Source organism: Bidens hawaiensis, unplaced genomic scaffold (assembly GCF_021521415.1).
Source record: "Bidens hawaiensis isolate Kalapana, Puna unplaced genomic scaffold, B.hawaiensis_p1.1 tig00031777_1, whole genome shotgun sequence".
In the NCBI taxonomy this organism is placed as follows: domain Eukaryota; kingdom Viridiplantae; phylum Streptophyta; class Magnoliopsida; order Asterales; family Asteraceae; genus Bidens; species Bidens hawaiensis.
Genome location: NW_027495372.1, coordinates 17,997 through 45,000, shown reverse-complemented (window position 1 = coordinate 45,000; position 27,004 = coordinate 17,997). Strand labels below are relative to the sequence as shown.

The following is a 27,004-nucleotide window of genomic DNA, read 5'->3' as shown; positions in this document are numbered from 1 at the left end:
ATCATTGAACAAGCCGAACAGCTAAACGAGGTGTTCGGTCGTTTCGAAACACGTGTCGAGGTTATGGGAAACGACATGAAAGCAACCCTGAATGTCAGGGAATGTTAGCCAAGACGCTTCTACTAAAACAAATGAAAAAAGACTACGAATCCCTCATAGCGGCCGGTGAACACGAAGAGGCCGCATTATTGCAACGACGACGACTTCAAAAAATGCACGAATATTATGGATATTAGTTTTTTATTTTTTTTTGTTATGCATTTTTTTAATGTTTTTTTTTAATTTTAATGTATTTTTATTTAATTATTTAATTTAATGAGTTTTTATTTGTTTAATATAATTATAAAAAAATAATAAAAAATGTTGACGTGGCACTGGATGGGGCTACAACATCATTACACCCGAAAAACAAATTCCAACCTTTTGCTGACTGGGCACCACATGTTGCAATTCGCCCAATTTGTAGCCCCTCCACTACGCATAACCTAAATGGCTTATTTGAAGAGAGAGAAAATTTAAATAACCCACTAATCTTTAATATTTTCAAAATGGACAAAGAGATTTGGATTGGGGCGACATGATTTAAAAAAGATTTGAATCTCGTCTGCTCCGTCCAAATTCAAAGTTAATCTCGTCTTTTCCGTCCAAATTTAAATAATTTCGTCTTACCCGTCCAAATTTTGTCCTTTTCTCAAACATATTTTCCCCTCTCCTTCAACCCCTCTCTTCTTTTTTTCTTCATCATCATCATATTTTTATTCATCATCTTTGACGATTTCTAGTTTTCGACTTGTACGAGGAGAAAGATTTCAATGAAAATGGAGTGGCTTCATCGTCAATTTCGTCTTCTTCATCATTTTTACAAAAATCATAGTAATAATTATCGATCAATGACGAGAAATATTTGGAACTTGACCGTTTTCCGTTTATGGGTTTTCTTTTTATTGCCGGTGATGAAGAAGAAAAAGATGATGATGATGATGCTGATGAAGATGAGGAAGAAAAAAAGAAGAAAAAGGGAGGTTGAAGGAGAGAGAAAAAATGTTAGAGAATATGACAAATTTTCTCTCTCAAAATTTGGACTCGAAAGACGTAATTATTCAAAATTTGAACGGGAAAGACGAGATTCACTTTAAATTTGAACGGAGCAGTCAAGGTTCAAATCTTTTTAATCTCGTCGCTTCAGTCCAAATTTATTAGTCCATTTGAAAATGTTGATGATTATTGTGTCATTTAAATTTTCTCTCTTTTCAAATAAACCATTTAGAGAATTTTCGCTTTAACATTTTACCTAGTCTTTTTAAACTTTTGATAATGATACAAAACTTTATACTTTATTCGATGTTCAACTATCGCATCAAACTCCAATTTTTAGAGCGAACGTATATTAAGATGAGTATGTAAAATATATTCCATATTTAAGTCATGGATCCGTATTTTACAAAGGAATTCTAACGTTACGTGAAAACCTAATATCATGGATTTAAGTAATCTCATGTGTCAATAGCGTTCTGATAATCGTTAAAAAATTTTGGGCTGATGGCGAAAAAAGGTTTTGGCCTTAAGTAAAAAGAGTTTTTTATTTGGTTTAAACAATTAAAATTTTAAATTGAATTATTGGGTTACGGTTTGTTTGTTTTTTTTGGCTTTTTTATGTTTTATTTATTTATTTATTTATAAAAATGAGCTTAAATGCATTGGGTAATTATTATATATTATATTTTTCATGTATCTGATCACACTCATTTTCACTGTTCATTCCAAAATATGCATTGGAAGATGTACGCTGAGCATCGTCTGTTGTATCTTCTAGGTGTTCTTTTTATTATATTTTCTTTCAATCCACCGTTTGTTGGTTTTATTGCCCCGTATGGGTCCTTTTTTGCCACACTTTCTACTTTGTTGCCACGTGGGGATTTACTTTACAGCTTTGTTGCTATTTATGGCTTATTTTACAGCTAAAAAGTTACAAACCGTATTCTTATTTACACACACATATCTAGAAAGAAAAGGTAAGGAGTGGTCTGCAGATTTCCGGTGAACCTCCACACCTAGCAACGACGACCGTCCCGCCGGCGCATGATGGTGAAGACAACGGTTGTCTTTGATGACTCTTTAGGCTTTAACACAATCATCAAAGGGTTTGAAGAGTTCGGTTTCGGTTACACGGCAGTGTACAATTCCATGGCGGAATAATGTTAGGGTTTCAAGACTTTCCAGTGGCAGATGAACCAATTTCTCCGATAGCCGCAAGTCCCGGTAGTCTCATCTCTAGCGACGCCAATTGAAGGTTCGAGAGAGTGGTTACGGTGGTAAGAAAATCGGGGATGACAACAAGAGTGAGGCTTTAAAGTGGTTTGTATTGTGGATTTGAATCTGCGATGGTTGTGGTGGAGGTGGCGGTTTGATGGCGGTTGATATAATGCTAAATATATATGTTTCCCTTGTTCAATCTAATTAATATTTTAATTGTTTTTGTTTTTTTTAGTCAAGATTGTATACTACTAACGTTTTTGTGTGTCGTAGGTTCCAGGATTTGATCGTGATTAAAAAGGGCGAAAAACGAGCTAAAACGAGCCGAAACGGAGATCCGGAACGCGTCAGGAGAAACCAGAACAGAGAACCGGTCAGACCGGGCCGGTCTGACCGGCCCCCTTAGAGAAGCAAGCCGCGCCGCGCGAAGGGGGAAGGCTAAAAGCCCTTAGCGCGGCGCCTAGGGGCTGCTGATGGGTTTTTAATTCGTTTTTGTTTATTGTCGGGCCTTGTTTTCGCTATTTAAACACCATTAACTTAAACCTGACATAACCTGAAAGCCACCAGTCGATTTTGGATAGTTCTTGGAGCTATTTTACGAGTTTGTTGGTGATTTTGAAGGCGAGAGAACATCCGGTGAAGAGCACATGTTCACGTTCGAGTTTACGGGTTTTATCATCTTCGATTCCACGTTTCTTATACTTTCACCATGTTTTCGTTACTATTTGTTTTGTTTGATTTAGATTTTAATATGCTAGGCTAAATTCCATAGACTGCCTAGGTCATGATGAACCTTTGTTTGGTTTGATTTTATTTGGATTTTTGTTTCGTTATGGATATTATGTTCTAAGTAAACGGTTGAGTTTTATTTAGTTGATGCGTATGATTGCTTGGTTTTGTTTACTTGAATTTATTGTTTCACATTGCCCTTGTTGATTGTTTCGTAGGATAGGGTTTTGTTAGGTCATTTATTGTGTGTTATTGACTAGTTTATGATTGATATCGATTAAGATCATAGAAACAATAAAATCAGTTAAACAAATAAAAGTGAGCTGCTAGTCTAAAAACTGTAAAGTGATAGGCTATTAATAGATTTTTGCTTGTCGGGATTGCTAGATTTAGTTTTTCGTAAGGAGTCCGTCTAGATTTGATTGTCACTTAGTCTATTAAAATAATTGGGTTTGCTTTGCTATCTTTTGAATTCCGCGCTGTAAGGTAGGTTTTCGTTATAAAAGATACTTAGACATAAGCAATTAAATAACCGTAAGGAAGTTTAATATAAAACTGGTGAGTCTTAAAACTTGTTAGAAATCCACAGGCGTCTTCTTAAAGTTCAAAGGTCCTGTTCGGGTTTTCAGTCAAGGGTCTATTTTACGATCCCAGTTCCATAACTTAAGTTTCCCATTTGATTGATTGTCGTGACATTTGGGATTCTAGCCTAGGTAGTTATTTTCATCATCTGAGTTAATCTAAGTATTTTAATAGTTTATTATATTTTATTTAATTAGGGTTAGGTTTAGTTAATTAATAATTAGTTTAAAACCCCCTTTCAAACATTATTATTAAATAGTCACATCTTGTAGTTGAGTTTAATTAGCTAGTATACGTAATTTATAGAGTCTCGTGGGTTCGATATCCGGACTTACTTAGTTGTACTAGAGTCGACCGGTATACTTGCCGGTTAGTAGTTTAAGTCAAGTTTAAGAGTCTAGAATTATTACTTTGTGTCTAGATTAGCTTATTTTCAGTTAATAATTATTTGACTACTTCAAGCACATCAAGTTTTTGACGCCGTTTCCGGGGACTCTTGGCGATTGCGTTATTAGTTTTGATTGGACTTACTTGCTATATACGTGCTATTGTGTTTTTTCATTTTAGTTTTTAGGGTTTTAGTTAATTAGATTTTTACGTATTTATTTTTTTGCTTTGAGTCTTAGGTGTCTAATTGTCTGTGTCTTTTTCTTATTTAAATTTTTGTAATTATGTGTGAAATTTGTGACGGTCCTCACTTTACCGTTAAATGTCCATACTATAGTGCTCACCCTAATTGTGATACGTGTGGTGGTCTTCATTTAACTTATAGATGTTCATATTATTGTACTAATCCCTATGCCAAGCAACAGTCTTATCTTTCACAGGGTCCCGTCATATTTTTATAACGAACTGGATCAGGGATATCAATACAAACAAGGGCAAGATTATGGTCAACATTCCAAAAGCAACCCCAACAGGGGTTCTGAGGAGTATTTAAATAAGATCGAGGAGTTGTTGACCCGATTATTAGAGAAGGATGCCCAATACCAACAAACATTAGCTGAACATGATCCCATGCTTAGAAATCAACTATCTGTTTTTGCAGGTCTCCAAGATGCATTTAAAGAAATCTCCGGAATACTAACAAAGGTGGAAGAAGGGTCAAAGCAGATCTCCCAATGCGTGTACGAGTCAGATAGCGAACTTATTCGAGAAACCGAAGAGGAGAGTGTGCAGCTGGAGGAACAACCGACACCTGGTTATAAGTATGATGCGGAAGGCAACTATTTGGGATACATGAATCGGTTGGGCGAGTTGTTCCCGATGTTTCCAGAAGAAGGGAAAGAGCCAATCATGGAGTATATAAATGATTCAGAGGAGAACATTCTAGATACAGAGACAAAAATGGATGTTGAAGTCCCACCTCCGGTTTCACATGCTATTATTGATTTTTGGAGTGACTCTAATGATGAGATAAACGAAGAAGAGTGGGCTGCTTATCAGAGGTCGTTAGTGAAGGAACAAGAGATAGAGGATGACATGGATTTGGGGGATTCACTTGAGTTGATGTTTGGCGTTGAGGAAAAGGTTGTGAATGAATTGAGTGAGGAAGATGAATTCCTTGATCTGGAGTTGGATGGATTGTCGGATTATGACGGGGGAGACACATCGGACGTTAATGAGGATGTTGCGTTTTTCGAGGCCCTACTTGTAGAGGACAGTGTAGATGAGGATGTGGTGTTAGAGGAAGAACACTATTGCCGGCCCTTGGACTGTGTTTTGAATGCTTATCGGCAATTAAAACCACGGGAGAAGGCCGAGGATGATAGGTTACCTGAAAACCGAAGTTGCATATACTTTAGAAGATGGTTTACGGGAGTGAAAAAGCCATTAAAAGTCAAACACGACCGATCTTCTCGATACTTACAACGCATTCGGCTTTTTCCAGGTAAGTTTAAATATAGGTGGTCTGACCCGTTACTGATTTTTAATTCTGATTTAATATTTTGCGGTTCCATCATTGAGATATTACTGTTTGATAAATTCCGAGTGGAACTAAACGGGTTGGACAGGGTCCAGATCAAGGAGAAACCTCCTGATTAAGTTCAAGTGTGGGGAGGTTTCGCGGAGTTTGTATATTTAATCGAGTCACTAACGTAGTTTTTGTAGTTCGTCTTTGTTTTTGCGTTTTTAAGTTTTGCTAGTTTGAAGATTGAGTGAGCTAGAGAAACGATCCCAAGGAAGAATATAATGAAAAAGACAAGTGTGGGGATGGAGCAGCCCAGCCGTATACTTTTTATTTATTTATTTGCTGCTAATTATTCATGACTTATTTGTCGGTTGGTGAAAATACTTTGAATGCTTAATATCTATCAGTTTGATAAGATATATTTCTAGATATTGTTTGTTGAATTTTTTCCACTTACGTTCATATGTGAGAGAAGGAGTTACTATTTGCTGATCACGTTCGTAGTTGGAGGGCATTCATGGAAAAAGACTTTGGCATCATGTTTCATTTGCATATTACCAGCTAAGTCTTTTCCATTATCTAGCTTATTAACGTTTTATATTATTTTTGTTTTTATTTTTAGGTTTTTAATGTTTTGTAGTCCGACTTTATTTTTATTTTATGTCGTCCTTATCCTTGCATTGAGGACAATGCAAAATTTAAGTGTGGGGATAGGATATTTGAGTCGTAGTTTAAATTTAACTTATAAAAAAAATTGAAAAATGTTTTAATAATGTCCTTTGAATTTAGTTTTTTTGCGTTAAAGTAGGAGATGATGATATTTATCGGAAATCGGTTTTTCGAACTACTAATAATATGAGATAAATAAAAGAAAACACACTTAACTTGGGATGTGTCGGTAGGCTCAGCCTTGAAAATGAAAGGGCAATTTGATAAAATGGTTAAAACGGAAATCTTTTGTGGGTAAAGCGTTTTAAAACGGAAATCTTTTGTGGGTAAAGCGTTTTGTTCGTGGAAAATAAGTAATGAAAGGTCGGGCCATACTCAAGCCTCAATATTTGGTATGAAAAGTGGAAATATCATAATTTTAAAAATCTGAATACGTTATTATATGATGCTTGGGTAGGTTTAACGTTAGAGTATGCCGTGTAGCCTGTGATATAAACTTAAAACTGCTAGTTTAGTGTTTTACACCTCATCGGCGTATGGTTTTATAACCTTAAATCCTGTATTGATGGGATGCTTCGGGTCCGGAGACCATGGGTCTGTATGCCGACTATTCATCTGGGTATTCACAATTCCTAAGTGAGGTTGTGAATATTTAAATAAAGCCAAAAAGAGCAAACCCTTATAAGTCTATAAACATGATCACAAGAGTACAAAAGTACAAAATTCACTACAGACTTGATCACCCACGTTGTTAGCCATGTGGGGTCCCCTTGCTCGCGTCTCATTACCATTAAGAAACGGACCACAAGGGACACGCTACATGTTAGCCCTACAGATGAAATTTTGCCTGCTCACCTATGGTGATGGGTTCGGGGTGTTGCTTGATAACGGGGGTATTTCATGTTGTGGGGAACACCAGCTATAAAATAATTGAACCTTAATCGTATCTAATGGCTTTTTGGTAGACTTTGATGCTTAAGCTTAAGTGGATAAACAATACCCTTGACGTCTTAGCTATTCATGAAAAAAAAATAGAGCAACAAAAGTTTTAAATCTGCTAATTTTGAGGTTTAAGTCAAGTTGGGGTGGTCTGGTCCGGTAAAAGCTGAAAATAAGCGGGTCTTAATTGTGTAAACCACTGAGTAAAAAATTGTTGGATCATATTTGTCCCGGTAAAGATTAAGGCATGGGTTTAAGTGGACAACAATATCGGTGATCGCGGTTTTTGCGTTCTTCTTAGCTTTAAAAATTAACCTATATGTTTGTTAGACTTTAATTTTCCGATTCTGATCCAACTGCATCAAACTTTTTCAGGGACGAAAAAAGAATAAGTGTGGGGATATTTGATATAATGCTAAATATATATGTTTTCCTTGTTCAATCTAATTAATATTTTAATTGTTTTTGTTCGTTTTTAGTCAAGATTTGTATACTACTAACGTTTTTGTGTGTCGTAGGTTCCGGGATTTGATCGTGATTAAAAAGGGCGAAAAACGAGCTAAAACGAGCCGAAACGGAGATCCGGAACGCGTCAGGAAGAACCAGAACAGAGAACCGGTTAGACCGGGCCGCTCTGACCGGCCCCCTTGGAGAAGCAAGTCACGCCGCGTGAAGGTGGAAGGCTAAAAGCCCTTAGCGCGGCGCCTAGGGGCTGCTGATGGGTTTTTAATTCGTTTTTGTTTATTGTCGGGCCTTGTTTTCGCTATTTAAACACCTTTAACTTAAACCTGACATAACCTGAAAGCCACCAGCTGATTTTGGAGAGTTCTTGGAGCTATTTTCCGAGTTTTTAGGTGATTTTGAAGGCGAGAGAACATACGGTGAAGAGCTACATGTTCACGTTCGAGTTTACGGGTTTTATCATCTTCGATTCCACGTTTCTTATACTTTCACCATGTTTTCGTTACAATTTGTTTTGTTTGATTTAGATTTTAATATGCTAGGCTAAATTCCATAGACTGCCTAGGTCGTGATGAACCTTAGTTCAGTTTGATTTTATTTGGATTTTCGTTTTGTTATGGATATTATGTTCTAAGTAAACGGTTGAGTTTTATTTAGTTGATGAGTATGATTGCTTGGTTTTGTTTACTTGAATTTATTGGTTCACATTGCCCTTGTTGATTGTTTCATAGTATAGGGTTTTGTTAGGTCATTTACTGTGTGTTATTGACTAGTTTATGATTAATATAGATTAAGATCATAGAAACAATAAAATCAATTAAACAAATAAAAGTGAGCTGCTAGTCTAAAAACTGTAAAGTGATAGGCTATTAATAGATCTTTGCTTGTCGGGATTGCTAGATTTAGTTCTTCGTAAGGAGTCCGTCTAGATTTGATTGTCAGCTTAGTCTATTAAATTAATTGGGTTTGCTTTGCTATCTTTTGAATTCCGCGCTGTAAGGTAGGTTTTCGTTATAAAAGATACTTAAGCATAAGCAATTAAATAACCGTAAGGAAGTTTAATATAAAACTGGTGAGTCTTAAAACTTGTTAGAAATCCATAGGCGTCTTCTTGAAGTTCAAGGGTCCTGTTCGGGTTTTCTTTCAAGAGTCTATTTTACGATCCCAGTTCCCTAACTTAAGTTTCCCATTTGATTGATTGTCGTGACATTGGGGATTCTAGCCTAGGTAGTTATTTTCATCATCTGAGTTAATCTAAGTGTTTTAATAGTTTATTATATTTTATTTAATTAGGGTTAGGTTTAGTTAATTAATAATTAGTTTAAAACCCCCTTCAAACATTATTATTAAATAGTCACGTCTTGTAGTTGAGTCTAATTAGCTAGTATACGTAATTTATAGAGTCTCGTGGGTTTGATATCCGGACTTACTTAGCTGTACTAGAGTCGACTGGTACACTTGCTGGTTAGTAGTTCAAGTTAAGTTTAAGATTCTAGAATTATTACTTAGTGTCTAGATTAGCTTATTTTCAGTTAATAATTATTTGACTACTTCAAGCACATCAGCGGTGGTGAGAGGGGGTGTGACATTGGTAAGAGGAGCTTGAGAGAGAAAGAGAGAGAGAGAGAGAGAGAATTTTGTTTGATTAATTGTGTGAGAAAAGCAAGTAACGAGGTTTGCTTTGGCTTTCCATTAGAGGGACTGATACTTTTGTTTCTTTACAATGTTCATTTAAATATATGAACTTGAATCCATTTTGAAGTTGAAAAGAACAAAGAAAGGGTACTTATTAAGTAACATATTACGGAGTATAACCAAAACAAATACATTAAAAACATCATGTGAAAGTGTCCATGATTAACACAGTATGTTTCGCTATGATGACGCTTCGTTATTTGGAATGGCAATAAATAACGGCAATGCATCTCAACTGTTCATAACGAATATCCGAGCCTGAAATAATGTAGTTCACTCTCTTTAGTTTTGTTGAATATTTCAAATGTTAATAGTTTCTTTCCTTTCACATACCTAGCCCGGCCACCGATTTCATGTTTGTTTCCGACTCAATTCAAGCTGAACGTTTTTGTTGGCTTTATAAAGCTGACTCAATTTAAGGTGAACGGGTTTTGTTGGCTTTATAAATGTAAAAGCTGTCGAAACCGAGTGTTACACATCTTAACTACTCCCGCCGCAACGCGGCCGGTATAAATACTAGTTTGGTTTAAATAATAAGAAATAGTTATTGTTTCCAAAAAAATATAATTATATACAATTTATACATTTTATTAAAATCTTGAGCCACCCACAGGGTCTCAACTATTTTAAAGGCTTAAAGCAGAGTAAGCATACCTTGGCCCTTTCCAAAACGTTGAACTGTGCTTTTGCCTTTTGTATTTTGACATGATAGGACAAGTAAAATACCTAATAAATTACAAACTAGTTGGTTATTGCTACTCAAATAAAATTGTTTCTCTAAAAAAAAAATTAAAACACAGTTGATTAAGTGAGTTTGACTTGCTAGGCCATACAACAAACTTTGATTAACCTGAAAATTATTTATTAGTTCTTGAAGTCTTTCTTTTAAATGAATTTTCATTTCAACCATATATATATATATATATATATGGAATATGTAGATTGAAAACCCAATTTTATTGAAAAAAATTTGGAAACCCAATGAGTGGTCACAAATTATCCACCTCTACATCCTACATATTATACAATTTTAATGATAAAAGGTATTTAAGACATTTTGCTTTTACAATATCTCTCTCTCCTAAAATGTTAACTCTCTCAATCTCTCTATAACTTCTATGCGAAATTCTCAAAGTGATCCAAAGGAGGAGAGAGAAAAAAAAGATCCTAAATGTGTCCAGATTTCCAAAATAACCCATTAAATGTGTACTGAGCCTTTGGGAAAATGAACGACGGGATTTTTCAACCAATCAAAAGTTGACATGTGGAAAGTATCTAATATTTCCGACGAGATTTTTAAAAATCTCGTGGTTTCCGTCCATATTTTAAAGTTAAATCACTTTTTAAAAACAGTCTATCCAGACTGTTTTTTTTTATGTTTATTGTCTGATCAGTTCATATTATATTCTTCTTGAGAGTAGAGAATTTTGAATTTCGTCTTTCAAGAGGCATTTTGATTCAATTTGTTCCAAGGAGTTCATATTCTCAAGTTTTTTATCTTGTTAGTTCAAATCCCATAATATTATTCCTATATTTTCTTCTTGTTTATCTTCTTTATTATTATCCGATCCATCATACATCATTAACATTTTATCCAAAATGAAGTATAAGAGAGGAGATCAAGTCGAGGTCGCGGATTTGGGTCATGGGTTTTTGGGTTCTTACTACCGCGGTAACATAATCTCAACGTTTGAGAATGAATACATTGTTCAATTCCGTACCTTGCTCGAAAATGATTCTCCCGGGCCTCTTTGGGAGTTTGTGAAGACTGAAAAAATACGTCCGATACCTACATCTGTTGAGGTGAGTAGTTTTCATTTGGGTGAGAAGGTGGATGTTTATGCTAATGACAGTTGGTGGACGGGAATGGTCATTAGCAAAATGGGTAAAAGTGAGTACCTTGTTCATTTTGGTAGCACCAACCAACACATCATGTACCTTTTTCCCTTCCTCCGGGTTCATCAAGAGTGGGATGCATCAAATGATATTTGGGTGTATACCCGTAACCCGTAATTGAAGAAATTGTGTGGTGTTTCAAGTTTGTGAAATATGTTTTAGTTTGATGTAGTTGCTTGATCTATTATCTTTGTTGTTGAATGTTTCAGTTTTTAGGTTTATGTTATCGTTATCAGATCTTTAATGTATTAAGTGTTTGTTTAATGTTATGTGTTTCAAGTTAGGTGTTTGATCTAGTTTCAAGTAGAAGAACACTAAAATGTTGTTAAAACTTTTAAAACTTATAAGAAGAAAACTTAAGAATATGAACTCCTTAGAACAAATTCAATCAAAATACGTCTTGAAAGACGAAATTCAAAAAGCTCTACTCTCAAGAAAAATATAATATGAACTGACTAGACAAGAAACATAAAAAACAGTCTGGATAGATTGTTTTTAAACAAAGTGATTAACTTTAAAATATGGACGGAAACCACGAGATTTTTAAAAATCTCTTCGGAAATGTCAGGTACTTTCCACATGTCTACTTTTGATTGGTTTAAAAATCCCGTTGTTAATTTCCTAAAGTGTAAGCTCAATACATATTTAATGGGTTATTTTGGGAATCTGGACATATTTAGGATCTTTTTTTCTCTCTCTCCTCCTTTGGATCATTTTGGGAATTTTCCCGACTTCTATCTATTCATGAATGTAAGGCCCCATTCCCGGAAGCACTACTTTAGCGTCAGATTTACTCATAAACACAGTTCTTACAATCAGAGTTAATTAAAACTTTCGCAGAAATGTTAACTTAAAGCATTCGTTTACAAAACATTAAATTTTTTTCTGTGATACCATCACACAAAACATTTTATTTAAAACATCATTTCTTCCATCTTTATATGCCAGCCGTTCAATCCATGCCATGTGCCATTCTCATGCTAACTCTTCAGTCTGATCACCTGCGTGCATAGTAAAAGTCAGCTACGCTGAGTGAGTTCTAGTTAATCAAGCAACTTACCATACAACCACTTTATGCATTATATATATATGTCCGAAGATATACAGTCCACTGTCTAACTTGTTACTGCTTAACCACTTAATTACCCCTACAACTTAGCCACTTAATTACCCCTACAGCTTGTACAGCGAAGTTAATTAGTAAGCGAACTAATCCGCAAACGAACATATAGGGCGAACTTGACTGACGAACTTGCTTGCAGGCGAAGTTGTATAGTGACAGCCACGGTTCGTTCTTAACCCCCATAATCATCTCCGTTCCAACATGAACTCCTTTGATATGATATTAACCAAATCCATGAGCATTCCCATGATCTTTTTTCAGGTAAAACTCGGCCCGAAAAAGCATAAATTTTGGACCTTTAAGCTAAAAACGCTAATACAAGATCTAAGGTTTATTTTAAACGAGTCGTACCTGTTTATAGGTCCATTAAGTTCGTTTTAGCATCAAGTTTACAACTTTACTTTTCGTTCATACCCGATCTACCCTCGTTTTAAGTTTCAAGGCTACACGTTTATAAAAAAATGTAAACTTTAAGATCAAAACATAACTTTTGTGCTCGTTTGGATCTCGTTTAGCTTGACTATGATCTTTAAAGCCTGTATCTGTTTTGCGTATCAAAGAAATATTAATATTCAATGTGCCCTACACCTCGGATCTTCTTCTTCTCGGCCGTATATGTATGTGGTGATATGTGTGTGTTTAGAGATTATCGATGGAATGAGAGTTAGGGTTTTAGGATGGTTTTAGGGGGTATTTATATCCCTTAAAGCCCATGGACCTAAGGCCAACTACCCTTTAATCCACCTTAATTAATCCAAGTCCAAGATCTTTCTTTTATTAATTGTAATTAATTATTTACGCTCAATAATTAAACGCGACTTTCTTTTATTAAATAAGAAAATTTAGGATGTTACAATGAAATATTTGGAGTATTACTTATGTTAAACAATATACTAATATCCATACGGCTCTAACAATTGATCTATTCAATTGAATTAACCATGTTAAAAATACATGTATTAACCATATCAATCTTGCAATTTATAGGAATAATATAAAATAATTGTTTTATTTCTAAACTTGTAAACATACAAAAAAAATGTACTTAATTAAAAAGTTGGTAAACATTTAAAAACATGAATTTTATTTTTAAAATATGTAAATTTACTTAAAGATTTTGTAACTATAAAGAAATATGTAAAGTTATTTAAAAATATGTTCAAATTATTTTTCAAATATGTCAAATTATTTCTAAATATGTAAACAAAAATAAAAAAAATATGTAAACTTAATTAAAAATTTTGGTAAATATTTAAAACATAAAAGCAAGTTTTGAAAATATGTAAACTTATTTTAAAAAAATTTTAACTATAAAAAGAAAAAATGAAAACTTATTTAAAAACATGTAAATTGTTAAAAGATTGTATTTTAAAAATGTATTTTACATATATTAAAAGATTGTTACATATATTGAAGAGAGACTTTGCATACGGGATGGTGTTTCTTTGTATGAGTATGTGAGATTTTGAAATAAAAGAAAAGTATAAGCATATGGGAGAAAGTGTAGTAGGAGGAGAGAAAAGCATTTTTTATCCTTTTTGTCCTTTAAAGATGTATAATAATACTTAAAATGGTTACTTTTTGAAGATCTTATCTTAGCCTTTGGATGTAGTTAGATCAATGGTTGAGGTAGGGTTTTATGGGTTTTCTTTTAATACTAGGTTATTAACCCGTGTATGACACGGGTGGAAATATTAAAATTTTTGAACAAACACATGTCATTTGAAATGGCAACATAAGTTGTTATATGTTATTCGAGACGACAACATACTTTAAGTTGTAAATAATATTGGTATGAAAACCAATGATTGTGAAATACAAAGATAAACCCAAGCAACATTCAAATTACAATATTTGAAAACATAATCAAAAGTTAAAAATGTAAAATTCATAAGCTACTAAAAAGACTTCCTCTGAAACCATATTTACTTTATTTAAAACTTTGTCTTCCTTGTTTAATATAAGAATATTAACACCACTCTTCGCTCTTGATAAAGCTACATAGATTTGTCGATGTGTAAACACCGGGTCTATGAGATATATGTCAACTCTCGCTAGAGATTGACCTTGACTTTTGTTAATGGTCATTCCAAAACATAATACAACTGGAAAAAACTACATTCTCTTCAATTTAAACGAAAGTTTCTTATCTGAATGTGTTAGACCATAGCGAATTATAAAAGTGCGATAAGCAGTATTAGTACCTGAAATAACTTTTACTACAACAAAACGCTTACCCAAATTAATTACTCGCAATCTAGTTCCATCACACAAACCGTTCTTCTGATCTATATTCCTTAGTAACATTATTGGACACTGACTTTTAGAACCAATCTATGACTCAAAATAATTTTGGTCTTTTTGATTTTATTTAGCATAATGTTTTTATGAAAATTTTAGTTCAAATTAAAATATAAAAAAATAATTGGTATAATCTTACTTAAAAACCAAAAAAGTGATTTTTTATATGAACCACAATTAAATTTGTGAATTTTCTTGCAAAGTATGGAAACAATATAAATTGAGTTAACCAAATATAAGTAAAAAAATAATGGAGAAATATCTTTGCGCCTCTAATTAACATAAATTGATTTGTAGACACATCTTTATTAAAACATATATTTTAATTGGTTTTAAGAAAATAAAGTAGTATTGATTAACTGAAAATTATGTTTGGTATCATTTTAGAAAAGAAAATAGAAAAAAGAAAAGTGTAAACATACATTAAATGTTATTTAAATTTTGTTTATCGAAAAGGTATAATGTAGTTAATAATAAATATATTAATAATCGTTATAATTTTTCTGTTACAAGTGTCTAAATTTTAGTTTATAACATATTAATTTTTATTTACTATATTTTAGTTAATAAAAAAATTATATTTAAATACAATATAGTGTATTAACGCGTTGAAAATAAAATGTTACTGTTCAAAATGCTAGTAAGTAGTTCAAAATACTACAAAAGAGTTCTCAAATTCGATTATTAAAAATAGAAATAAATAAATGTATAAATGATTGGAATGTATCATTAAAATTAAAGATGATTATTTATCACAAATAATCAATAATAGTGAATATCTAAGATTGCATGTGTAACTACAAAGACGATTACAAGTAAACTAATAACCCACACATTCATCTCATTTATCCAAACAATATAAACTTTGAAATGAATGATAAAGTTTGTATTGCGAATCTCTTGGACTTGGCTGGTTCAAATTTGAATTACTTCTAACAAATGTCAAACTTGAAAAAATATATAGTTAGTAACTTACCATCAAGAAAAAAATCATTTTTTTAATTAAAATGTATAACTTTTAACTTTAAAAGGTCATGCTTGTTTCGGTAAATTATACATATTCCATACACTTTCTTTTGAGCTAGTTTTTCGTTAAATATTGCTCATGACTGGCTCGTATTTGAATATTGTTAGTTTCAAGAGACAATGAGCTATGATTATAAAATGGTTATCGAAAATTGTGCGGTTTATTTTAGGCATGCATCTTGAGATTTAAACATAATTATAAATTGGTCAAATAAAAAAAATGAAAATTTTTCTGTTATTGGAAATCATCAAAATCTTATAGATGTCATTGAGAATTGGTCAAATAATGTTTGTTGCTATTGGGATAATACTACAATTAGATTTAAATACATTAATTAATAATTAATTTTTGGTTAACCTAATTAAAACACGTATTATAAAAATCTTTATAAAAACGTAAATACATTGATTAATTAATAATAATTTATTGGTTACCTTAATTAAAACGCGGCAATTAAAAAATTATAATAGAGAAATATTTGTTAACTTAAATGCGCGTTTGAACTAAAGTCATTTTACTCGGAACTCACATTTTCCCGAACATGTTTAGATATGTGACCCGAGTATGTTTTGACAAACATTTTTAAACAATAATACAATATAATCATTCAAAGTTTCCATATACTTTAAAATTGCTTACTTTGGCAATGCCAATATAACATGTGAATTACATATGACATTGATGCATTTGAAAACCTCATGTTCTTCAAAATAGTTGGTTGCAACCTGATAAATTATATCTAACATTACGTGAATACTAATATCAGATCGTATTAAACATTAAAGAAATAATAGTAGACATTAAACATAATTCATAATGTATGATTAAATGTGACTTTTATTATTCCATAGTTCAAATAACCTGGGTGTTATAGAAAACATTAATAGTAAATCATTTAAATTTAAAACTGTTTTGAATTCGAATTTGAAAATCATGTATATTTTAAAAACTGTTTTGAATTCGAATTCGAATTTAAAATTGTTTTTGATAATTCCTACAACAGTCGATGATATAAATTTAAGTAGACATACTAAACAAATAAATATGAAAAGATGTTATTAAGCTTAGTACCAAATGTTATGAAACTCGATCTCTTAATCTCTTGAAAATAAAAAAAGTCAACACATTTCCCTTTTTATATATGTAATAATTAAAGGTTTTAATTACAATTAATTCATAAACCGGTAATTTTACATAATTATGGTTAATTGAATGATATATAATTTTGGTAATTGAATGTGATTTTAATCCGGTCATTCAAATGATTTTAAATTTTGAGATATTTGATGAAATTAGAAAAGTTAATCTCACCAATTTTATTTTAGGAAGTAATTAATTTTGATAAATGACTATCATAATGTAAATTAACAAATGTTAGAAAACTATTAAATGATTTAATTATATTCGGAATGAGCCTTTGAATATAATTAAATTTTGAAAAAAGTAAACTGTAAAACTGAAAAGTTATTATCTAGTCATCAAAGTAACATTAATTATAAAGTTAAAATTTGAATTTGAAATGAAAATATTTTCAAAAATAGTGAATCAATTTTTAATTTGCCATTAATATTTGATGCTGATAATTAATAAAATTATATTCATTTTGTTTTGATAATAATAATTAGCAATAACAAAGCATATAAAGAATAATCAACTAAATTTCATTTCCGGATTATAAAATAATCAATTGAATTACATAAACTGTGAAAAATAAATAAATACTCTACTAACAGAAATATACATCAATATTAAACAAAAAAGACATCTTATCAAACAATCTTCAATCCATGAAATTAGCTATTTCAAGTTGGGGACAATAACTTGAAATGATAAAATTAAATATTAATAATAATATCACATAATAAATAAATTGCAAATTACAGAGGATTTAAATCATGTGAAAAAATGTAAAATTATTGTTATAATTTGCAACCGGAAAATTTGAATCATGTTACCGGAAAAATGAAATAGTGAAAATCTCCATTGAATATTCGATTTTAATATATAACCTAAAGAAATTATAAAAAACATATAATTATTAATATAAATACAAACAAAAACGGAAAACAAAATAATTGTAATTGATATAAAACCTTAACGGAATAATATGATAAGAGTATCAAATAGAGTATGAAATATAAGCATTTTAACCAATTGATTCAAAATAAGTCAAATGTACAAAAACTTACAGTCAAAGAAGTTATAGCGACTTAAGTGTTAAGTTTGGAGTTTTCAGCCGGTGTCATTGGCACAATAAGAAGAGCATCCGAAATAGCTTGAACACCAGTTTGAATAAACGACCAAAATATTAAAGCATATATTTATTAGAAACATATAAACGTGGAATATGATCTAATTTAGAATGCTTACCAAATCCAATGACATTCTCGAGTCATGAGTACTTTTGAAATATTGGCTACATAACAAAATGATATCATGTTAAATATTCATAATAATTTTAATAATATATTTTACATAAATCTAAAACTAATTGTAATAATATCATCTGACAGTAAAACACCAAAATTCCATATTATTATAACCTAAATAGAGTTGAAATCTTTCATTTAATTATCATAACTAACCTTATTGTCCGTTGCCTTGATACAATTCAACTTACATGACTTAGAAATAATATTTGTTTTTCCTCTTTCCTAGAAAACCATATGAGAACAATAACACTTTTAACCCAAAGAACTAAATAACAAAATGGACGATATAAACACAAGAAAAAACATAAACCTTAGAAACAAAGATAATCGTTTTTGCTTGGTGGTGGTGTGATAGTGTAAGAATTTATGTGTGAAAGTGAAGTATTTATACATTTATAGTAAAGTATCTGAATTTTGGGAGACTTGAATAAATAAGGAATGTATATGCGGAATTAATTAAAAACCAAAAATTAGGGAATTTTAATTACCTTAAAGTATGGACAAAAAGTATGGGATGAGGATTAATTGTTTTTCAAAATTTGAATTACTAAAATGTAATGATTTATGGATTCTTAGTCAAATAGTTAAACAAATAATAATTTATAATTAATTAGAATATAGAAATTCCATAATTAAATGTTTACTTTTGTTAGGTTCTTAAAAGGTTTTGAATTTAAATTTTCAGAACGGTGTATATGACGAACTTGACATTTGAGGATGGTTCTTAAAATTTTATTCCTAAAGGTTTGATTAATAATTATACACAGTATAATTGTTGATATAAGTAAAATTTTATATTTGTGTGAGTCAATTGGTGAATTTCATAAATTTTCAGAAATATAATATTGAAAGCAATTATACTTAACTTAAATCCGTAATTACGTATATTGAATCCTATTGATGAAATATCAATTAATTATCAAAATTATCTATTATCTAAAATACATTAAAATTGAATTGTTAATGTGAAATGACTGTTGGTAATACACTATTTTAAGAGAAATGTTAAATAGTAATTACCTTGCCAAAATGAATGTTAAATAGTATATAACTAAGTAGTGATAATTTCGTAAATATCATAAATTGCCTAGAAATTCCCCAAAATGAATATAATTAGCCGGAGTCATAATTTAGAATTATAATTATTAACTTGAAAGATAATTATAAAAGATTCAAGATTAAAATTAAATTAAATATGAAAGAGAATAATTAATGAGAATTGATTGTATCTTATTTAAATATATTATTGATTTATTTAATTACGATGGAAATTAGACAATTCATTGATATACATGGAAGGTTTAATCAACAACCAATAGGAAAAGGGGAAATGGACTTAAGCCTATTGTTTTAATAGTATAGTTAGATTTCCTAACTCTCTCTCTCTATATATATATATACTACCTTCGTCCCTTTGAAAGTGTCCACATTTCCTTTTTTGTTTGTCTCATTACAAATGTCCACTTTCAAAATTCGTTAACTAATTTTCAAGTTTACCCTTACACAAATCAATCATTCAAACTTTCTTAAATTTTGTCTTTTTATATATATCAAGGGCATTATAGTCATTTGTTAATCAAAAAGTACAATCATACAAACTTTTTTAAACTTTGTGTTTTTCAAACTATGACACTTGTAGAGGGACAAAGGGAGTAATAATCTATCAAAAAATCCTACGGGTCACTCTTAGGTTGCTCCCCCATACTTTAAAGCCACAAGGTTGCTTGACGTCTGAATGGAGACTTCTCATTCATTCCTTTAATTTCGTGGGTATCCTACGGGTTTGATGATCCAAATCTGTCAAAACGGGTATAGCACATGACGAAATCCTGCCCTTCGCTCTGTTTCGGAGTTTCATTTAATGAGAGAAGAGAAATGAAAGAGAATTAGGAGAGAAAAGAAACTAAATGAAAGGAAAAGATGCAATTTTTTTATGTTCCATAGTTTAATGAAACTCAAAAGAAAAGAAAGGAAATTAAACATTCTTTTATGTTCCTGAGTCGGAATGAAAAGAAAAGAAAGCTACAATTTTACTATTACGCTCTTTAAGTAAAATTAAAATAAAATATACATGTGATAACATTCCTAACACCAAAATCGTTGTAGCCACACATTACATTATTTTTGATCGACCGACAGAGGATGAACACACAAGAACAATGTTGACCCAGAGAAAGTCAAACATAATACGAGAGTCAATTTTGAGCAGCAAAAGCTTCAGCAATACCATTTGAAGAAGACATTGCATATTGACTGAATGGATTGATCCCTGGTTAAATATAAAACAAATTTCAATATAACTTTTTTCTAGATAGTAAGTTAGAAAAATAACACACTATAACACATTAAAATTAATAAGAAAATACCGTGGCATAGACGGATGAACATAAATGCCACCAGGAAGATACATGCAACTTATGGATGAGGTGGAGTTTGGTAGTTGATGTTGAGCGCCATATATAGTTTTAAGACTGTGTATTCAAGTTTTTAGAAAGCTATATGACGCTAAATAACATCATGTGACCAACATATTCAAGATTTATGAAATTTACGTCACATCATATAGTAAAATAACAACAGGCATTTCCAATTTCAAGGAGCTAAACACATAACCTAAGCTTGCCAACTAGTTCAAAGATATAAGCTGCAAATCTATACATAATAATACCTGAGCCCCACTGGTTCAATATTTAACCCATCTGCAATTAGACCAATTTATTTATGTAAACATAACTCAGAGTAGAAGCAATCAAAACATGTGACAGATATATAAAATTGCAACTGTAATTTAGCATCAAAACAGACCCGAAGTTGATTATGGGCTAAAAAGAACTGCAATAGAATCAGAAATAATTCTAAGATCCAACACAAATAATAAAATATCCGACAAAGAAATAAAAGTCATAAATGCACAAAGTTATTCAAAAGGAAAAACTTCAACTAGATAAACTGCATCTTAAACTCGCTTAGTTATCGAAACCCATCATATCTCTTAGTAAACCCAACCGAATCTCGTGAGGACAACTAAATAACGCCCCCGCGTCTGCTTGGTTGGCCAACAAGTACCTTAAAGCTTTTTGTATTTCATGGGATTCCAAACCTATCGACTCCAATGCATTGTAAATTTCTTCACCTGTGTACTCTTGATGATAAACTCTTTCTAGTATTTTGTTGCCTTCTAAAATAGCATTAGCCACACTACCAACATTTTTCATAATCATAGAGCTTAAATCGTCATCTTCTTGTTCAACTTATCTTTTTCTACTCCTAAATTTCTTTGCACTTGAAGAATGCTCATGTAGAGGAGAAGTAGGATGCACCATTTGAACATCATCATTATTATTATACTCGTTCTCCAATATTACATCATTTGCAGTTAAGAAATCATCTACGTCTGGAATTGTTTCTAAGTTAACGTTGCCATTCCTCTGCAATCGGGAGTTTCTCTCTTTAGCAGTTTTAGCCTGTGCACCGGATGCCCTGTCCCTTGCAAAAAGTTCTAGCATTTCATTAAAGTTTGATACTTTCTTTATCTTCAACACTGCAGCATCAGGCTTCGACTGCTTAACAAAATCAAGATAATTAGTTTTATAAGCGATAATCTAAATATGAAAGTAAATAATTAAAGTAGGGCTGACTTTTTTAACCAAATCCAGAACGAGGTGACCCGAGATCCGATCTATCCTAACCCGAAAACAATCAACACAAACTACAACACGCATGCTTATTTTTAATATCTATTGACATAGAAACATGGCCTGCTATAACCCGATCCATTTAACCGAAAACTAATCAACCCACAGTTCTCATATCACGAAACAAATACAGATTAAGCTTTTATCCTTACAAAATACACTCTTCATATCAAAGGTTTTAGTCAGATAATATAGAAACTGATTTAACCACAACTCGTGGCATACCCTTTCTCTTAAGTTTGTAGAGAGCCTAACATTTGGTTATGACGGTTTTTAAGCCAAACCGTGAACCAGACAGTTTGTAATGATTTTTGATTCTTGATTAAAACCGAAACCGAACCATTTAAATTTTAAGCCAACCAAGCCGAATCGTTACTAAAGGTTTGGTTCCTAACAAGAGTTCTAAGCCATCACTTCAATTGTGTTTTTGTATGGAAACATGACAGTAATCAAAAACTCATTGCAATTGTGTTTTGGGTATTAAAAGAATAATAGTATACGTAAGATGAGTAATATGAATAATAATTGCCCCAAAAATAAACAATTTACCCCATAATAACAGTATACGTAAAAGGACCTTAACCCACTATGTAACATCCTACTTTTGGTTATAATAATAAAATAAATTTCGTCTATTTTATAGTGGGTCGTTATCGGTTTAGATAAATAGAATATGAGTTGGGCTAGTGTTGGATTAAATGGATATGGGTTATGGACTTGGGTTATGAAAGAAAGAAGGAAAGACCATGGGCTTAAGCCCATGATCCCTAAATATATAAACCATAATCACCATTTAATCCCTCATTTACACATATCCCTTACACCACCCAAAACACACACTTAAGCTTTTTCTCTAGTCCTCTCCTTGCCTAAGCCGAAACCAAGAAGGAAACCGAGCACCGAACCGAGGTAATGATAGTATGATCTTGTATAAACCCAAACCCGTTACATATGGTCACGAAACGACGAGCCGACACCGTTAAACCGTTTAATTCACGAGATCCGGATGGAATCAGGTATAAACCGAACCTAAGATGAGCTTAGGGATCACCCTAGCTCAGATCTGGATCGAACGGGGCGAAAAACGAGTCAAAACTCGTTTTTCCGGCGACACCGCGTTTTTCCGACGACGGCGCCGGAAAAGATACGAGGTTAAGGGAATGTCAGAGAATGTTCAACATTCTCTGACCTAACCCTAGTTCGTTTACGGTGGATTAACAAAAACCAGAGGCAATTCGTCAGCTGATTCTCTAAGGAAAGATTAACGAACTAGCTTTAGTTCGTATCCAATTCGTTAAGGAAAAAAGATAACGAATTACCCTTGATTCGTTATAGTCATTCATTAACAGAGATAACGAATTAGAAGGTCCAATTCGTTACATGGACTGATTCATTATATGGACTTGTTCGTTATATGGACTGATTCGTCAAAGGACCAGTTCGTTAGAGGGTTCAATTCGTTACAGGGACCATTTCGTTATGACAAACCAATTCGTTAAAGAACCAAGTAACGAACTAGAAGTTTTATGAAATGACAGAACAGTCCCTGGACTTATAAAAGAATGGTTTAATTATAAAGAAGACATTGGACTTTTTAAGTTAGCAATTTAATGATGATTCAAAAATCTAATGGAAAATGTGTTAAGACAGTTAATGGAAATAAAATTTTTCCAAGCTGACCTGGTAGCTCGACCCCAACCAGGGGCTCTACCCCTTGGACCATGTTAGGGGCTGCTGCCCCTAGACCCCGCTGCCAGGGGCGTTGCCCCCAGACCCCCCATTCGTTGAGGGTTATAATTAGACTAGAAACGCGAGATGAGTAGTGATAGTTAATTGGTGCATGTACTTATTATACAGTTAGCCGTGCCCAACTGTAGAAAGGAATAACTATTAACGGTGAACGTAACCAACTTTAGGTGAGTTTCTAGCCCCATTCCTTGTTATGTTTTCGGGGCTGTGTGCATACTCGATGTGATTAGTTAATTATCTTAAGTGATAAGTGTATGCCATATATGTTTTATGTGAATGATATGAATGATTGTTTGTCGGTACGTGAACGATCTTCGGATATTGCATGTATTGTTGGGTAATGGTTTGATGATATATTTGTTGTATACGAGGAATGAATTATGTATGTACGCATGAAACTTCCAATTATGTATATAGAAAGGTATAGTATGGAGATATGGAAGAAAGGGTGACCGGACCCTAATAATATCCGAGGATGGAGGTGTAACATCCTACTTTCGGATATATTAATAAAATAAAGTTCGTTTATTTTATAGTGTGTCGTTATCGGTTTAGTTGAATAGAATACGAGATGGACTTGTGTTAGGTAAATGGATATGGGTTATGGACTTGGGTTATGGAGGAATGAAGGAAAGACCATGGGCTTAAGCCCATGATCAAAAATATATATACCCTTAATCCTCCATTTAATTCATTTACACATATCCCTTACACCATCCAAAACACACACTTAAGATTCTCTCTCTAGTTCTCTCTCTCTAAACCGATATCAAGAAGGAAAACGAGAACCGACCCGAGGTAATGATAGTATTTTATTGTTTGAGCTTAAATCCGTTAGATATAATCATGAAACGACGAGCCGACACCGTTAAACCGTTTAAGTCACGAGATCCGGGTGGATTCGGGTATAGACCGAACCTATGATGAGCTTAGGAATCACCCTAGCTCAGATCTGGATCGAACGGGGAGAAAACCGGCAAAAAACGAGTTAAAACTCGTTTTTCCGGTGAGTTCGCGTTTTTCCGGTGGCTTTCCGGCAATGGCGGCGCCGGAAAAGTTAATACGAGGTTACGGGTGTCAGGGAATGTTCTGACATCCCCTGACCTAACCCTAGTTCGCTAGGGAATATAACGAACTAGAAGCGATTCGCTAGCTGATTCGTCTAAGGGAATATAACGAACTAGAAGCGATTCGCTAGCTGATTCGTCTAAGGGAATATAACGAACTAGCTTTGATTCGTGTACTAATTCGTTAAGGAAAGACTGACGAACTAGCTTCAGTTCGTTAAGTCCGATTCTTATGTCGACCAGTTCGTTATAAGGTTTAATTCGCTATGAGGACTGGTTCGCTATGAGGGTCCAATTCGCTAAACAGGCCAGTTCGTTATGAAGTAACAAATTAGCCAGTTCGTTATGAAGGACAGAAGTAACGAATGAACACCAATTCGCTAAGGAGCATCTTAACGAATCAGAACTTTGAAAGAATGACAGAACAGTCCCTGGACTTAGAAAAGAATGATTTAATTACAAATAAACCCTTGAACTTTTAAGTAGCATATTATTCAATGATTCAAATGCTAATGGAAAATGTGATAAGACAATTAATGAAAATAAAATTTTTCCAAGCTGACCTGGTAGCTCGACCCCAGCCAGGGGCTCTGCCCCTTGGACCCCGCTAGGGGCTGCCGCCCCTAGAACCCCGCTGCCAGGGGCGCTGCCTCCGGACCCCCGTTCGTTGAGGGTAATAACTAAACTAGAAAGACGATATGTGTAGTGATAGTTTACTGAAACGTATAATTATTATACAGTTAGTCATGCACAGCTCAAGAAGGGAATAACCGTAAATGGTGAACGCAACCGCATTGAGGTGAGTTTCTAGCCCCACTTCCTTGTTATGTTTTCGGGGCTGTGTGCATACTCGATGTGATAGTTAATACACTTATCTTAAGTGGTTAGTGTATGCCTTGTATGATTTATGTATGATAATTGTTTGACGGTGCGTGAACGATCTTCGGATATTGCATGCAGCGTCGGGTGGTAGTTAAGATATGATTGATAAGTATGATGAAAGATAGGATGTACGTATGAATATATGATGTATGCATAATGTATGTATGTTATGATGATGGTACGTGAACACTCTTCGGAGATTGCACGTATTGTCAAGGAAAGTATGTATGAACAGGTACGGTACAGTTACACGAAACAAAGGGACCAGACCCTTATAATATCTGTGATGTTAGGGACCAGACCCTTATAATATCTGTGATGTTAGGGACCAGACCCTTATAATATCTGTGATGTTAGGGACCAGACCCTTATAATATCTGTGATGTTAAGGACCAGACCCTTATAATATCTGTGATGTTAGGGACCAGACCCTTATAATATCTGTGAGGTTATAGGGCGAAAGGCTCTTTAAGACGTATGATTATGTATGTAAAGGAAGTATGAAGGTAAGAATGAAAGTATATGCACATACGTGTGTATGTAAGAAAGTTAAGAGGTTAAGTATGAAATGTAAGAAGGTATTGTATGATTATGTGATTAACTAGAACTCACTCAGCGTAGCTGACTTTTAGTATGCACGCAGGTGAGTAGGATGAGGCAGCTCGTTTGAGGAGACACGTGGCACTAAATAAGAGGCTGGCATCGGAAGACTCAAGACGTTAAGTTTAATGTTTTGTTTATTTTGAAAGACAAGATGTTGTTTTAAGACAAGAGGTGTTTTGTTATGAAATGTTTTATGAAAGCTTTTATATTCCGCGAATGTTTTAATTAACTCTGATATTTAGAACTGTGTTTATGAGTAAATCCAACACGAAAGTAGGGCTACCGGTAACGGGGCCTCACAGGAGGGTATCGGACCCTAATAATATCCGAGGATGGAGGGTACCAGACCCTAATAATATCCGAGGATGAAGGGAGACCGGACCCTAATAATATCCGAGGATGAAGGGTACCGGACCCTATAATATCCGAGGTACGTAGGGTGAAACGCCCTTTATAGTGTAAGGTTAGCTAGGAATATGTATGGATGAATGATGTACAGGTTAGGTATGTAAAGCGTACCTTCGGGCACGAATATGTGTATGTAAAGTGAGTTATGTGATTAACTAGAACTCACTCAGCGTAGCTGACTTTTAGTATGCACGCAGGCAAATAGGTTGAGGTAGCTCGCGTGATTGAAGACACATGGCATGGAATCGAAGATACTGGCATCTCGAAGAAATGTTGTGATGTTTTAAAGACTGTGTTTCGCTTTATATGACTATGAATGTTTTATAAGACAAGATTTGATGGTTATGTAAAATGTTATGGTTGAAGTTTTATTATTCCGCGAAAATTTTAATTAACTCTGATATTTAGAACTGCGTTTTTGAGTAAATCCAACACTAAAGTAGGGCTACCGATAACGGGGCCTTACATACTATCACCTCAATTAAGCCGATTAAATGAGTAATATGAATTAAAATTGTCCTAAAATAAATAACTTACAAAAAAACATGTTTTTTTTAATTAGGTTAAACATCGTTTCAAA

At 33.1% G+C, this 27,004-nt stretch overlaps 1 protein-coding gene across 1 annotated transcript; it reads left to right on the top strand.

The window, feature by feature from the left end:
• The first annotated feature begins 10,840 nt into the window (after positions 1 to 10,840).
• LOC143582548 (protein AGENET DOMAIN (AGD)-CONTAINING P1-like) lies at positions 10,841 to 11,381 on the top strand. The gene is made up of 2 exons (XM_077065079.1): positions 10,841 to 11,243; positions 11,347 to 11,381. The coding sequence occupies exons 1-2, from the start codon at positions 10,841 to 10,843 to the stop codon at positions 11,379 to 11,381; spliced, it is 438 nt and encodes a 145-aa protein (XP_076921194.1).
• Positions 11,382 to 27,004: the final 15,623 nt, after the last annotated feature.